This window comes from Homalodisca vitripennis, chromosome 1 (genome assembly GCF_021130785.1).
Source record: "Homalodisca vitripennis isolate AUS2020 chromosome 1, UT_GWSS_2.1, whole genome shotgun sequence".
Taxonomy (NCBI): domain Eukaryota; kingdom Metazoa; phylum Arthropoda; class Insecta; order Hemiptera; family Cicadellidae; genus Homalodisca; species Homalodisca vitripennis.
The window spans coordinates 140,714,424-140,732,027 of NC_060207.1; the positions used below are offsets into that span (position 1 = coordinate 140,714,424).

General features: G+C 30.9%; 1 protein-coding gene across 8 annotated transcripts in view; it reads right to left on the reverse strand.

Moving 5' to 3' along the window:
- LOC124372358 overlaps positions 1-17,362 on the reverse strand; it is a 43,729-nt gene extending 26,367 nt beyond the window's left edge. Inside the window, exons 1-3 of one of the 8 annotated variants that reach the window (XM_046830763.1) lie at positions 17,111-17,321; positions 8,127-8,186; positions 2,787-2,933 (exon numbers count right to left, since the gene is read on the reverse strand). In XM_046830763.1, coding sequence (XP_046686719.1) covers positions 2,787-2,933; positions 8,127-8,186; positions 17,111-17,237 — 334 coding nt within the window. In that variant the 5' untranslated portion in view covers positions 17,238-17,321. Of the gene's footprint in view, positions 1-2,786; positions 2,934-8,126; positions 8,187-17,110 lie in introns of all 8 variants that reach the window. The other 7 variants (XM_046830743.1, XM_046830769.1, XM_046830783.1 and 4 more) reach the window with 7 other exon arrangements.
- Between the last annotated feature and the right edge of the window lie 242 nt (positions 17,363-17,604).

Below are 17,604 nucleotides of genomic sequence, written 5' to 3' on the forward strand. Positions count from 1 at the left end.
ATGCATATTTAATTTATAATATATATTATATTTGTAATATATTTATTTATTATGTACTTCGCTTAATAATCGTCAAACTTTACTTAACTGGGTTTAAAACACTATTATTATTATACAATTAATATTTATTCCCTTCCCTCCACCAAACATTTAAACGTTGTTTCAAAACTGTCACTTAATAAATTTATATATTTTCAAACAAATTTAATTAAGTGTTGTTTTATCCAACAACAACAAGAAGTCAAGAAAGAAGACTGTTAACTAGAAAACCAAAAAACAATGTTATCAGGCTGCATGGCTACATAGATAAAGAGATCGCCTTTTTGAACCACAGTATTAAATAGTTCTATAGTGAACAAAAATAAAATTTGGGTGAGAAAAACACATTTTATTCAGCTCAGATTATTTGACCACTCTATCAGAATAGAGGTATAATTTATCAATCTTTAAGATTAAAGGAATATTTTATATCAGTGATATTTTAATTGCAAATTTTAATTTTAGGAAGAGATATTTTTCAGTTTACTTATCTATGTAAAAATTATTTATTTCTTTATAAAATTAGTTATGAACTTTCTTCATAAATCAACCATTAATTAAATTATTATTAAAATATTATATTTATATTACTAAAAGTATTTGTATTAAGAGACAACTAAAATTTAAAATTTTCATTATTACAACAACGTTCTAAAATAAATTAATAAAAATAATTTTTCATTGTTAAAAGAAAAAACACTTTCCGTGTTATCAACTATTCATTTAGTTTTGAATTAAAACATTAGCATATCTACGTTATTCTCAGGATAAAATCAAATTTATCTACCTACTTTTGAACAAAAATGGTCCGATTAACCGGTAAAATTGTGTTTATTGGACCGACGAAAACCCTTACGTCCAAATATCTGAAGAGAAATGTCCAGGGTGCTACAGGGTCTGGCATTTTGAATAGTGGCGTGAGGTTAGTTTCAGTTCAAAGCTACATTTTCGGTCAACTGACTTTTGCCGCACTCTGCACTCTATAAACTCTGCAGTAGGTATTATATTCTTGATGAATGTATTAATATAATAACATGTTATGCTAGTTTATAAATATGATATATTCAACCGAAAAGTGTATAATAAATGTAATTTTAATGTTTATTTTGTAAAGTTACGTATACGAAACTAATTTGTAAGCTCTGTATTGAAATTTAATTTTACTAGACAAGAAGGTACGAGAAGTATACTGTATGAAGTTCGAAAATTTTTTCTAACAATGACCTGAATTCATATTCCATAGCATAGCATGGTATATACCAAAAGCATAGCTCAAAATTTAAGTAATCATGAAAACATTAAGTTTTAGTCAGTGAAATTCGTTTGCGAAGTTGGTTACACTAACAATAAACAAAGTTGCTACAATTAATTTTGGAAATCGCATCACGAGATTCTCATTTACACTTTCTCAAATTAGAATTTAGAGTTGTTTCTACTGAAGTAGTGGTACAGTTTTAAATCTTTATTGTTCAGTTTTTTGTTTTACCAGGTGCTTGTTTGATATATTATTACTCTTAAAGTAGAATTCAATTTTACAAGCTAAATACATAAAGTAAACCTTGAATATCTTCTATATAATAGTTAATATTCGTGACTATCCTTTTGGTTAGATTTAACTGCTATTTACCTACTTATGGTTATGGAACTAATTTAACACATACTACTAGTAGTACATTTTTATTACCTATAAATATAAAATAAAGTACTACTGTATATGATTAGACAAGAAAAAAAGGTAAGTATTCGGCTCCACCTAAGTATTATTCTTTTGCATTAAAAAATATTATAGGAACAAGAATTTGTTGTTATTCACCCACAACTGTTTACAAAACCTACGTGTTACATTCTTGATGAGCTATATGAAGCTTTTAATTAACTAAATAATGAATACTCTGCTTATTGGAGAATTAAAACTATACTTTCTACACAATTGATTTAAAAACAAATGTATATTGATTCAATTTAGTTCATGGCGTGATTATTGAACTAAAATTTCAAAGTAAACCATTAAATTAAATTAATGAAATTAAATATACTGGATTAAAGCTTACTTTGATCTCTTTAAACAATTTGCCACAGCAATGCCTACAGAGCCAAACATGTTGGATTTAGCAAAAAACTAGCACTTTACCCCTCAGCATATACTTTTAACTATTACAAATACTTACTGCCTTTGCGTGTTTATCTTTTCAAAATATAATTAAGCCAGGTAACGCAACGTAGTTATGGAAATAAATAAATCGGGCGTTATGAGTTTGTGTGTGTATGTTATATATATATATATATATATATATATATATATATATATATATATATATATATATATATATATATATATATATTCACAAAGTATTAAAGTTGCACTAAGATAGTTGTTCAGACTAAGGAATGAAGAACTGGTTTTTCATGTTTCCGCATATCCGAAGTGGATAAAAAATATTTAGTGGACAAAAACAATTCGAATGTAACGAATATTAATGGAAATGATTGAAGAAAACTATAGAGTTATAATTTTTAACTTTTAGTTATAACAGTTGTTTATATCTAGACTATAAAGATTTTTAAGGAATATTATTTCAGAATACCAGAAATGGTTTCGTTTGACAGTTTATAGATGTCTTTTGTATAGGTTTTATTAATGGTTTCTGGTTTAGTACACAGTTGTTGTTAATATACAGTTGTGTTGTGTGTAAGATTGTGTATATAGTGTGTAGTGTGAGCTAGTAGTGTGTACTGTGTGTTCATACCTCGCTTCTTGGTAGCACACTCCCCGTTGATCGGAGGTTTGAGGTCGTGGCAGAGGCAGCGTGACTTGTGGTCAGTGTCCACCTTACAGGTGGTGAACTCTAGCGCAGCGCAGTCCTCGTCTCCTCTGCATTCCTTCCCGCGCGGGACTGTAACACACCCTCTCTCTCCCAACACACAGTCCAGTACAACCCTTGTGCTATCATACATACGGTGGCTACAAGCGGTTCACAAGCGAACACAGATAAGCAGAACACAAATGGAAGTCATGTCACTCTGCGGATTCTTAACTCTTAACGAAGTATCTTGATACTGCACACCATCTCTGATGATAATTATTTACAGTGTTTGGGTGACTACATTTTAAGATTTTTTGACAGAACGCTTTTATGTTAAATTTTAAACAAATACAACATTAAAAATTGATTTTTTCTTTCATAATCTTCTGTAAGGGTCTTTGTAAGCATAGTTTTGACATTCTTTTATGTCTGTTTTAGGTCCCTATTAGAGGATTTTATAAATCATAAAAAAGAATATAAAAAGTTTTTTTAAATACGAATTACATAGAAAGAGTTCATTCTGTATGTGTAGATAGTGGTGATAAATAGGGTTTATGCTACAGACAGAATTTGCTTTACATCGTACCTACCACTGACTTGGAATGCAATTTCTTGAGGTAGTGCAATCGGGGTTGAACTGGTTTAATGAAAGCAAACCATACCAGCTCTTTAAGAACCTTTTATATGGACTGGACAAGTAAGAAAAAGGGTGTTCAATTAGTCAATGAAAAATTTTAGGAGTTTATAATTAATTATAATTATAAGTATTCATTTGGGCTATCTTTTAAGTATGACCAAGAGGAAACAGCTAAGGATAATTGATAACATCTCTTACAATAATTATATGAAATATTACCGGAAGAATTATATTAATTTGTATTATAAACAATATATATATATATATATATATATATATATATATTTTTTGTATTATAAACAGTATATATATTTACATATAAATACTTATAGTTATAGTATTAATTATAGATTCCTATGTTTTCATTTATATGTATATATATATATATATATATATATATATATATATATATATATGAGACGTGGAAGCATGGTATTATTTATATGGTTGGAGGCTACGACTCCAACTATAATACAGAATAAATGGGGATGCAAGTTTTTTTTAAGACATTAATTGATCATATTTTTACTTTGATCTAATTACAGTAATATTTAAATCTGGTAGTATATATTTACAAATTAATTTTAAAATGCAGAACATAATAAAATGTATATGAATTACAACGTTTATTATAATTTAACAGAAAAATTATTTGTAAGTAATACGAAAAACAACATTTTCTTATGCAAGAAAAATAGTAAAATCGAGTGTGACAAACATCTCAGATCTGAACTAACCTATGTTTTTTTTAGTTTTAAGCAAGTTACAAAAAAGATTATCAGTGTAGTTTGAATATTCATATTTGGTTAAAATTTACAAAATACTAATTTATTATAGTTTTTAATGTTGTAGGGATTTTATTTCGTTGCCAGTTACTCCTTGGTCGTGCTTCTAAAGAATTAATTTATGTAAATAATTAATATCGGTTAATTACTATAATATTTTCCGATACAAACCTCATCGAAACATTGCTAACAAAATTAAAATCTTCACTTCAGACATTTCGGCTATACTGTGGAGCGTTAAATTCAATGAAAAAATGTTGAACTAAAAGTCCTAATAATACTTCTACAGATAAGCTTGAAAGTGGCTGAACTGTACAGTAATTGGCTGAAGTTCAGCCAATCAACGATTAACCAGCGACTAACTTACTTTAAACGGTGAATTTATAGAACCATAACCATGATGACGATTATTGACTTTTAAGGCTGTCAATATTTATATCACATTTTTTTTATTTAGCCTACACTACAATGGTAAACAGTTGATTATTTAGACCATAGTTATTGATTATTAGCATTTTATTTATTTATTTTCGTGTTCGATTCAAGTTATTCAAGTTTTTTGCAAGTAATATTTATTTAATTACTTGTACATTAATCTTTGTATAGTATTGCTTAATACCAGTACGCTGCTCACGTCTTTTTATCATGCTGTTTATCTCTTTTGCTGCTTATCTCTTCTTATTATTTATCAACCTGCCTTATCGTGCTGTTATGTTATTATTTAATATTGTTATTTATATAGTGTTATTATTTATCGTACGTTGTTATTTAGTTAATATGCACATTGTTTTTAACTTCAATTGTATGATTCTTTTATGTTTTATCAATTATGAACTTTGTTTGTATAATTTTTGTTTGTTTTTAACTATAGTATTTATTAGGTCTAAATAACGTTCTTATTATCTTTGAACATTTGTTTATTGTGTCATGTGTGTTGCAAAATAGTTTTACAGTGGGGATAAATAAATAATGATCCAATTTACATGCAGCATTATAATTTAGTGTCTCCATTTATTCTAGGTTAATCCAACGTTAATTTTTCTTATCTAGATTTTCATGTCTATGTATTACGTTTAAAATGAGATATCACACAACCATATAGGGTTTCCTCGTTAACAAATCATCCAGTATTAAAATATTAACTCTACATTAGAGTAGACTTGTTGCCGGTCGGATTCTTATATCTAAAATAGTATAAGTTAAGGGGGAGGGCGTTGTAAGTTATCTAAACCACCCTGTATAGCTGCCATGCGAACTATTAATTATCGGCCTGGATGATTATTTATCACATGACACACTACCAGATATCAGTGACCCATATGGCACAGTCCAATAGCACACGACCAGATATCAGTGACCCATATTTGGTCTAAACAATGAATGACCTGTTTATATAGCAAATTATGAATTTATATTATTCACTGTAGTATTTAGGTGCCCCACTAAACACGAGTGTCCCTTCATTAACATACTTATCCAATGTTGCGTGTTGTATTAATCGTTGTTCCTGTACTCTGTTTCTAACACGAAACCTCCTATTTCTGCAATACACCGCAGAGCAACAAGTCAAAGTAAACAAACATAATTAATTATATTGGTAGAGGCTAATAGCTCCTCAGTAAAATCAATGAATGACAATTCTATTTCACAAGTTTTGTTTGTATAATATACAAAATAAATACATTAACAATCTAATGTTTGCCGCTTTTATACATCACTTCTTTGTGCTAAATTTAATTAGTGAGAAGTTACTTTTTGAAGTTACAGATGGTGAGTATGTGAGGAAAGTCTATATATTATATTACGGTTCTTGTAAAGTGAATCTGAACGAAAGTGCTGAAGTGGGCATCTTTGCTATCACATGGTGGGATAATGAATCGAGTATTAGGTGTGAAAGTGAGTAAAAACTTACGAAGTAATTATCAAATCTGTGAGATGCACATCTCGACAAAACTTGGTGATCATATGATATCGTGGTGAATGACAATTATTGGATAGATATAGTCAGTGATTTTGTGATTAATGCATTTAAGAGTGAAAATATAAAAAGATATATATTGATTTTCAAAAAATAACTGTAGAGTTGTTGTTATTGTGTAGTAACTCGTGTTTGTGTAATTTACATTTGTATGACGTTTTGTTGAACTTAATTTTGCTACTTTTTATGTGAAATAGCAGGGTTGAGTAAATAATACTTCAATCTGTTGAGATTAATATTCTAGAAGCTATGCAATTTTTAGGTATAATTAACTGTGCAAGAAATGTACGTAATAAACCATGTTCAGATATGCATACTTACTAGAATTACTGTGTAGAATTACTCTTTTATAGAAAACATATTATAATGGTTACGTGTAGAGTAGCCAAATTGAAATATCTTTTTTCAAAATTAGTTTTATATTAATTTAATAAAAACTTATATTCAATTCAAACGACAAAATTAACTCTGTTAAAACTTGTATATTAGTATATTTTTATTCCACGTCACCTAACGTTTGATATGGAAAAATTATTTAATATTTATGTCAATGAATGAAAAATGTTATAGATTCCTAAGTACTAAGTTTAGAATCCCTTCTTTTGATTTGAAAAAAATCTGATACAAATACGAGTATTAGCATACGGGCATTCGTTTACGAGTATTGTTTTATTTTAAAATAATATCTAACAATATTTGGATAAAAATCCAATATGTTATGGTTATTAGTTATTTCTTTAATAATGTTGTTTACTATTGCCGGTCTACTAATGTGAGCCTTAAGGTACTATAAATTCAAAGCTGTACACGTGTTTAAATAAACTTTTTATAGTCTAACTGAATTGTCAAATGAATTGTCACATTAGCATTATTAATTTAGAGTAATAATACTCGTAATCAATGCTTCTCAATCTCAATAGACATAAAATAATATTAACACTTAGGTACAATTTAATTTGTACATTTTATTTTATGTATGCAAATATATTTTTCACTTTATTCTGTCCATTCTCTGAAGTTTATGGATCTGCACGAGAATTTTGCTGAGGAGGAAAGGTCCATGGAAAAGGCCGAGGAAGATTGAACTAGTAAATTGTGCTCTAATCGATTGAGTTTTAGAAAACTGTTATATGTCTAATCCAGACAGTCACTTGGTGGTTAATCTCGTGGCTTCTGTTGTTCTAATGGCATGTAAAAAAGACTTTAAACGTGTTAGTATGCATATCTGAATTAAAAACGTTTCTGATCATAAGTTATTCAATTTAAAAAAATCATTAAATGTTTGCATACTAGTTCCAGAGGTTTATTAAGCTTTATTTAGTATTTATTAGACATATGCAGCATACATTTTTTCTTCTCGTACAAAGTAAGTAAAAGTTCAACAATTTGTGCAGATTGTGATGGGAACAATGTTTTATACCACACGATTGAAGCAGAAACATTGAATACAAAACTATAAGAGCAGGTTTAAGGCAAAAGTTTACCATTATTCAAAATTGGGGCGTTGAAATCTGTTAGTTCTACACGTTTTGAACATACTCCTGAGAGGGGTTGTAGTTATGGCGCACTAGAGAGGATAAGGGGAGGCACTAGGAGGCAGGGAGAAGGAAAGCAAGTAGTGAGTGCTGTCCACAGAGTAAGCGCAGAACTAGAAGATTAAGTGCGGGTAGTTTGAACATGAGAAACTTATGCCAACAAACCTAGGAGTCTTACAGTATTAGATTCAGTACTGAGGAGTTATTTCACTTATAAACAATCAATCATAAAAATAAAAGGATCTGATGTTGTAGAATTGTAGTGTTCGTGTAATTGAGGATTGTATGGTTGTATCGTATGTGTGGTGTTGTGTGCGTGTCAGAGTGCGTAATATAAACCTTACTCACTCCCGTGTGTGTACGGCACATACAGATTTTTTGATCCATCATCTGGGCTTTCAGAGAAAACTGAAACATGCCGCAAGGCAGCAGTAACATGCACAATACTGCTCCAGTCACAAAATGCTTAATATCAGAGATAAATGAAGTAAAATTAATTAGTAAATGTAAAACATTGCATTGTATAAGTAAACATTGTATTGTATTTTTTCTGAAAACATCATTACTGTAGAAAAATGAGTAACTGTAACTTATTACTATGTGATATTTATTCATATTAAGCTATGATGTACAGTTAATTTGTGCTAAATACATCTTCTACAAATAATACTAAAATACTGATTGTAGTTATAAAAGAAAACTATTATAACTTTTTACGCATTCAAGTAATATCTTTATATTTTAAACTAATACTTACTGCAAGTTTAACTGTTTAAGAGTTTCTGGACTCTAAAGTATTACAAAAACACAAATGGTATTTTATGCATCACATAATTGAAACTAGACTGCAAATACTGTATTTTCTGAACCTCCCAATATAAGCCCAATACAGCATTCATTATCGTAATTTGAACTTCAGTTTAATCTACTCAAGGTTCAACAGCTTGCCTAACTGTTGGTTTATTAAAATATTTAGTTCATTACGTAAAGATAAATAAAAATGTATCCGTCTTGGTAGAGTAATATTTGAACAAAGGCTAACTAATATAATTAAATTAACGTTCAAACAAAATAACCTCATTTTATAAGACAACATATTGGTTTCCGACAAAATATGGAGGTTAAGGTAATTAATGCAGAGAAACACAAATTAGGATTATGTTTCATAGCTTGTACAGTGCCTTTAAATATATATTCTCATTCTCTTATAAAATAATGAACATTCGAATTAAGTTCAAGAAGTAATAAACCTATTCAGTTATCAACACACATATTTAAAGAGATACTTATGTTGAAAAAGTGTTGGAATTTAAGGCGATATAACACATTGAATGAAGTAATTGATAGCGAAAATTAAGAATTGGTGACGTGTTAGGACAAAATGTTTCACGTGCAAAAGTAGATGTAATAAATTGTCCATACCAGTACATGCAGGCATGTGCCTCATCATTCATAAAAATTCAAAATAATAAAGAAGATGAGAGAACATTCTTCAAGATAAATAATTTCATATATATCGTTAGCACTTCAATTAATCTATGTATATCTAAATGCAAAGGTACACAAATAGAATCAAGTATCGAATTTTCTCGCAACAACTTAAAGGAGAATGTCCACTTTTTATTACTCTTTTTATATAAACTATTTCTTTGTGTTAGACTTTATTATAATACATATAAATATGAATCAGAGCAGAGCCAAACCAGTTGTAATAATAATAATATTAATAATATACGTTTACAGATTAAAAAAAGTACTTTTGTAAAGTTAAAAGCTAAATCACTCGAATGAAGATTTTATGATGAAAATACACCAAAGATTGTAACATGTGCTACAAGTAATGAGAATAATGCATTTAAATGTCTATGTCAACATCAGAAAATAAATTTGAGTTATTGAAATACACGTGAATCACATACACATGAAGTATTTCATAAACTAATAATTGAGCACAAGTACTCAGTTTAATTATTATTTTATGTTAGTTGACATAAATATATAATTGTTATTTTATGAAGATTTTTGTTTCGTGTAATTGTTGTGGATTGAGTGTGCATGGATTAACAAACCAAGTTTTTGTGGATAACAGGATGCGAGATGTAAACCGCCGCGGCCGATGTTATCGCTCTCTGTGTGCGTGCAGGCCTTTGGTTGCGTACCCAACGCCCCTCTATCTGCGAAGGCCCACTAACCTAGATAGCCTCCTGCACTTGTAATTTGGTATATCAGAATCTTCCAACATTATACGTATTGTGTAAAGAGTATCCAAGATTATAACAATTTTATAATAAATAGTTTCCAAATAATATTTTAAACTAAGCAAGATTAATAACAAATATTTGAAATGGAGCGTAAAAAATTTGTAATATTCATTTTTAACCAATTACAAAACTTTTTGAATAATAAAAAGAAATACATTTTCTTTATTCCTGAATTTTAACGAGATATCGGTCTCAATTTAGAAACGTTATTCTACAACTAAAATGAACGAGTGGCGTATTTTATTTGCAACCGATGGCATTTTTTGCCATCCTTTGTCAACAAGGTTTTCTATCAACCTCAACTGAGTGGTGTTACGTTCTCGTAGGTCAGATCATTGCATCGATGGTGTTTTGTGAAAGTGACAGTAAATCTAACGTGAAGATGTAAATCTTCTTCATAGTAGTGACACTGAATAAAGTTTGAAAATGATGATATGATTTAGGAAATCAATGAAGAAGACAAGGTTAAGCCTTTGACTGATGATTGGGTTCGATTCACTTGTACTAATCCAGAAGTAAACAAGTTTTATGTACTTTTAAATCAACAATCCAGGTTTACAAATATGTATCGATTGTAGGCCTAAAATGAAATAGGGAATTTGTATAGGAGGTCTTCTCTCACAGATCAACCAATCAACGCTCATGCTAAGAGTAAAAATCAAAAGTGCATAATGTTGGCTTGACCACGTTTCAAAAATGTTTTCAGCCGAATGAGATTTTTTCAGTATATTAGCCACATTTTAACATATTGATAATAACAGCAGGGAGTATTTTATTCCTGTCAGAAAAGCAGTAATTGATAAGATCACAGTTGGGTTCAAAGAGCGCATTCAACAGAATTGCTACAATCCAAACGAACCAACTAAGTTGCGCCTACGAGTCGTTACTGTGCGACTCTGGCTTCTTATGAATGTGTACTGTCGTCACACACCATACTATAGTACAATTGCCATTGACTCTCTAATGCATATGGAATTGACCACTTACTTCAAGAATTGCTCTGCTCTTATATTATCAATTGTTACTAGATACAGCTGGTAGAAGTGATTTCCATATTTTCACTGTTAGGTTTTATACGTGACCTGCTGCACTTCAAAAAGATAAAGATATACTTAGGTTTTCTAGACAAATCTGTTTTATCCACGTACTGTGGTATTCATTGTGATGCAGTAGACCAAATCACCAAAGAATGTGAAGGTGATTATTATATGTTGCCATTAAAAATTTACTAAGTTTATGATAAGTTGGTAGTGCCGACCAATGCTGAGGAACTTATAAATGGTGTGGGAAACCTTTTTGGTTGATTGAATATGGAATCTTATGAACAGCTACATTTTGTTCAAGCTAGACAAGGGGAAGGAGAAAAGTATGCAGCGCAAAAATGAAAAAGGAGAATGTTTGTATGTTTATACAGTTAGTTGGAAATGTCAGAAGGTGTTTTCTGTCTAAATATGTAATATACGAGGTAAATAAAGACAAACAATACAAAACTTAGTTCAGCAGTTGAAAGTGGAAAGATGCAGTTTGTTGGCGAGACAGATGTTATATTTGTGCATTTCTCATGAATTTAAATCAGATCTAAGGTTATTAATATGGGATTTTAATTAATTGGAAAAGGCTAAAAAATTATATTATTAAGTGCATCTTTGTTCAAAAATGAAGCCCTAGCAAAAAATATTGATGGTAGTCTTCCAACTCATCGATATAATACAACTAGAGGACAAGATAGCTACATAAAAATAAACATGTACACATCTTGTACTAAGATAAAACAAGCAAACAGAAATGTTGTTCTTCAATAATTGATATCTTGGGGACAAAAGCAGAAATCTCCTTGCACCCACCACTAGACGATACGATAAGTCTTTACATAAAACTCAAGGAGAGGTTTTCGACAATATCCCAGATGTAGAGAATCTCGATATTTTAATTACATGAAAACTGAATTTAGCTTTTCATTATGTCCCAATACAGTTCCGTCCCTTATCCGATATTGTAGGTGAATAAATTATATTATTGCCAAATAACGACCAGAAATTATTACAGATGAATTTCCTAAAATTAACCGACATAGACACTTAAGTGTATTTGAAGTGGACCAGGTCGTCTGAGTAAAATATAAGATGATGGTTTGCAAATATGTTATGCTTGACCTATCTATTCGTCGTCTCAAACTTGCTTCTTATGTGGTGGTATGGCCAAAGTAGTGAATAATCCAAGTGTCATTGAAACAAACGTCATAGATAAAAAGGCCCTAACCTTTTCTTCCTGTTATTATAGGGTTCATGGAGTGCCTTCTCCACATTTCATAAAGATGTCAAAGACAGGAAAACTAAAGAAATAGCCAGCCATCATTAGATAAAAAACATAGTTCAACACCGTTTTATAAACGAAATGGGGTTATTAGTTGATATTTTGATTCAGCAGTCAGGGAATAAAAATGACGTCAACAACGCTCGTTTTTTTCTTCAGGGATGCCGAAAAAGTTTAGATCATCGAAATGGGTGTAAAACTCATAAATATGTATACTCGAAAATACTGAACTGTGGATAACTACGCCATACGCCTTTGCACGTTACTGTACAGAAACACTGGACACTTACTCCGAAAAATATCTTTGGTACTATTTAGAACTTTCTTAGTAATGTTCACAGTATCATGGAAAGGCCATCATTAAAAATTGCACTCTTCCAATCGGGTCACCCTTCGAAGAAGTTCTAAAAGCAAGAAACAAGGATTAAAGAAAAAATATCAGTTTACAAGAAAAACTTCAAGAGTATTAATAAACACAGAACTCATCCACCGATTGCTCATTTCATCCGATTCTCTCGTAGCAGATAAGTCACCCAAACACAAAAGAAGACTAACATCGCTGTGAAGTTTTACCGATGCTGAATGCACGGGACATGCTTCATAGTTTTTATTTGAAGAAATAAACGTACAGCCTTTCCTTCAAATTTGTCTTAAACATAACAGTGATTGGTCACATAGTGACTCTAGTGGGTACTGTGACTGCTCCACGACTCTTATAAAAAACTATGTCGCATATGAAAAGTCCTCAAATTTCCATCCTCGTATCTAGAAAGTTGTCACTAAAAATCATCATTCAGATGATCCCAAAACATTTGATTTAAGTCCATTTACATTTAAAACAGAGTTTCACAAGGTTCTCTGTATTTGGAACCACTTTTATTTCTAAACCTTTTCAATAATTTCCCTACTAACCTTCTTTGTAAATGGGTGTTTTTACAAAGAAGTAGGTATCATATTGTGCTATCTTTAAATTGGGCTTGATTTAAACTATATTTACAAAATTTATTGGGATAAAGTTCGAAATCTTCATACATCTGCATACTTGATCGTACAATTGAAATATTCTTGACCTAATACTTAAAGCAACGATGTATATTATTGAAACTATATGTTCAGCTTTACATTTGAAAAGACTGAAAGATAAAATAAGATTTCATGATTTTCATGAATGAAGTATTTTTATTAACTGTGCAGTCACCGTAAAAAAATCATCTATCAATTTTTTTTCTACCTTCCTTACATAACGTTCTGTAGTGCTTTGCAATCCATAATGAAGGTCTGTTGGCAATTGGCTCTGTTCTTCCACGGTGGCGAATAGAATACACGAGCAGTCCCATAACTCAGAGGTTCGCGCGGTGTGGTATCCGGTACAACCTCGCCACGCTGCGAGTGGAGTTAGTTGGGTCATCGATCTCATCTTGAATATATATTAACCTTCCTCAGTCACGGCACTACGCGTGCCTGCTGCTCCGCGAGCGGGTAATGTTTTGTTATTTTAGCTTCTGTTAATGAATCTTCATGTTAAATGAAACTGATTTAATATACTTATGTCCATTTAAATTCAGAAGACCCTATATATTTTATCCATGCGAAGAAATAATTTGATCCACAGGAGCTAACTCAAATTTAATTCTGATGTTGAAGAAGAAACTACAGACAGGATCTTCCTTAGAGTTAAGAAAGAATTTAAATAATATATAAAATAATATTGTTTTAAAGATTGATTGTTTACAAACTGGTTTTAATCTTTTCAGGGCTCTGCAGAATTCAAGATGGGGTCTCTGTATTTCGGAAGTGGCACGTGTTGAGCTCTAAAATTATTTAGTTGATCATCTGAGACCAAATTTATAAGTACCTCTTTGGTACACTGACATGTCCAAATGAGAATTGTACCCATAATATAAATACAGGATGAGTGAAATGTATGATTGAAATAGGTTTGTTTTATGATGTTTGTCGGGAGTAAGTCTTCTGATGCGTGCTCTCCCTGTTGTACGATGCAAACTCATTAATATTATATATTGCGTTCCATTATAAACACTTTGAAACGAAATTTATTGAGGAAAGGCACAATTTTATTCGATTCTATAGACTATTGATGAATTGAACGGTTGTCTGTAAAGGCAAGACTTAATTAATTAATGATCTACCTTTTTCTCTCTTATTTCTCTTATTTCCTTTGTTATTTCTGATTCTAGTATCTTGCGAGTATACGAGCCTTTGGTCACAGCACATTTAGACAAACAATATTCTTGTTTCCAAAATGTAGAAGGTCAAATTATGCAACACTTTAAAAGCTGACCTGCGCGAATCTTGAAAGTTTAATATTTAATTTTAATAGTTTAATATGATAGTGCCGCTTGTTTGTAGCAGTTTGTACAATTGTACAATTGTTTGTACCTCTGCATTACATGCCGCTTGTTTGTAGCAGTTTGTACAAATTGTACAATTGTTTGTACCTCTGCATTACATGCCGCTTGTTTGTAGCAGTTTGTACAAATTGTACAATTGTTTGTACCTCTGCATTACATGCCGCTTGTTTGTAGCAGTTTGTACAAATTGTACAATTGTTTGTACCTCTGCATTACACATGTTCCCTCCATTGCACCACCTATGGATGAGGTGAGGTACATAAAGCCATAATAAATCGTCATTAGAACGTTAATAGACATCAAAACATGCTCGAGATTAATTTGGCTGACCATATTTCTGAAAATATGGTCGATGTGAATATGTCAATTTTAGATTAGGAAATGTCTACGGATTTTCTAAGAGTAAAACTCTACTAGTGTGTTATCAGCCAATATCATGGCAGGGCTATTCTCAAAGTCTACCAAAAGCAGATAAAAATTAAAAATAGATTTTGAATATTTTTTTATTATGATGTCTCATACATATAATAATAATTATTATTAAATTAATTGCATTGGTTTTTCGTTAGTCTTAAATTTCACCTAGCGCGCTGAAAATTTCTTCTGAGCGAAAATGTCAATTTTACGTTATTGTCACAGAGTTAAAAAATAATCGGACTAAGAATGGATCTGTTTAGTTCATTTTCATACCATTGGAATATTTAAATTCGGACAACTTTAAAAGAAAAATACTGAAATTCTTAAATTAAAAAATTACTAAGCCAAATTACGCTTGTAATGCTAATATTATCGTTTGCTTGTAATGATGGTCAATACGATCAAACTGTTTTGATAAGTCGAGAAACTTATCTTTAAAATTCAACTTTGACTTCAACCTTTTAACCCTCCTATAATAATATCGAAAATACTCCAAATTTGTATCTATCGCATAGTTTTCGATTCCGTATATATTTTTTGATTGCTTTTTTCATATTGGGAAAACACATTTGGCCTAAAGTGCCTTTTCTGTAGCTTAAAGCAACATTTTTAACGTGTAGATTCAATCACCAATTTAAAAAGTATTTGTTCTTCTATATTGGATAAAATATGTGCTGAACCTGTTATAATTAAACGCATATACTTTGTATATTATAAGTACATTATGTATAAAACCTAAAATGTCTATAAATGTTTATAACATTAAAAAAAAGAGAAATCTAATAGTTGTTTTGAATTAGAATGTATATATTCTGACATTGTAATTATCCTGAATTTCTTATTCGGGTTGCATTGCTGCATGAAAAATTGTGTACAATTTCCGTCTCTCCATTAAGTGTTTATGTTATACAATATATTTGTATAGTTGAAATTACAAAACAGAGTGCTTAAAACACAGTATTATTGAATTAATATAACAGTAAATATTAAAATAACTAAAACTATCCCTTAATCACAATATGTATACTTTAATAACATGGGAAGGTTATTTAAACCATATCAAATATATTATGAACAATACCATTGTTATTTGGAAACTATAGCTATATACAACATTTAAAGTCAATTTGTTGTAAAAAAATATTGTTAATTGATTTTGTACGATGTTTTAAAATGTTAATTATTATTAATTCTAAAGTTAGGGATGTAATCATAATCTACTAGCACTTGTAATAAAATAAATATTTTTCACAAAGTATTGTTCATTTAATGTTTTTTATGTTAATTTTCATTTCATAGTTTTTAAGTAACCTACTTTTTGCCATTCAAATATGTTCAAATGAATTTAAGGCATTTCTTAGTTCAAAAAGTTTTTGTGACTTAAAAAAAATAAATATATAATGCTCAGTTAACGTTATTATAACGTCTAAAAAGATTAACGTATCTGCCTGTAAAGAAAGTATTAATATATGGTAATAATATTTATAACAGTGTAATGAAAATTCAAAAGTATTAGAACATAAACTTAAGTTTTAAACATTATACTTTAGTGTAGCTCAGTGAGATTTTGTAATTAAAATAATCTCCATTAAAGTATTAACTCAAGAAAATCAAATATCCTTGTAAATAAAGATTTAGTATTCAACTGTTATATATAACTGAATATAAATTTACCAATCAGTTGGATTATCAATTTGATTTAAATAATAAATTGTTTGTGCTCGAGTTCGTTATTAGTACACGCTTTAGTTTGATACGGTCATATTTCTGAAATGAATCGTCCGGTTTATTGTGCTTCCACACAACTGTAAACTAAGAACGTGTTAACAACTCTGTGTCACAGCAGACATAAACTGTCCAAAGTGCCAATTGGAACGTCTAACTGGTGGTTAAAATTGGAAACGTAACAAAGACGGCTACCCCGCTAAGACAGGAACGTCGTGCAAGAAGAGAAGCAGACCGCTCTTACTTTTCGGATCGGTCTCGGCGGTAGGGGTCTTGCCGAAGGTGGTAAGGCGCTTGGTCCGGTGGGGAGAGTCCTCGGCGACGACCTGGAGAAGGAAGGCGGCTCCTAGAAGAGCTACGGGGTACCACATGGTCAGGTCAGGCGTGGGGCATAACTGGAGAGCGACTGAGACTGCTGCGTGACTCGCCGTCTTAGATCCGACACTGATTTATGTGCTCGGGCATGCGCCCCGCACTCCGGGCCCTTTTGGTCAGCGTACCGGTAAGTTATTGCCGGGTTTCAACCTAAACTGCTTAAAGGTGGTCGATATTAACCATCGGCTTTTTACACTCCCTCCTCCTCCCCCGACTTAAACCTCTGCAACTTCTGGTAAACACTTCGGGTCAAACATGGTTTATGGTGTGTGCGTAGCCAGTGGCCCGCGACGCGCGACCTCCACCTATACACGGTGACCTACTATGGTAGTGAATATATGGGCCATCCTTGAAACTGCTTCC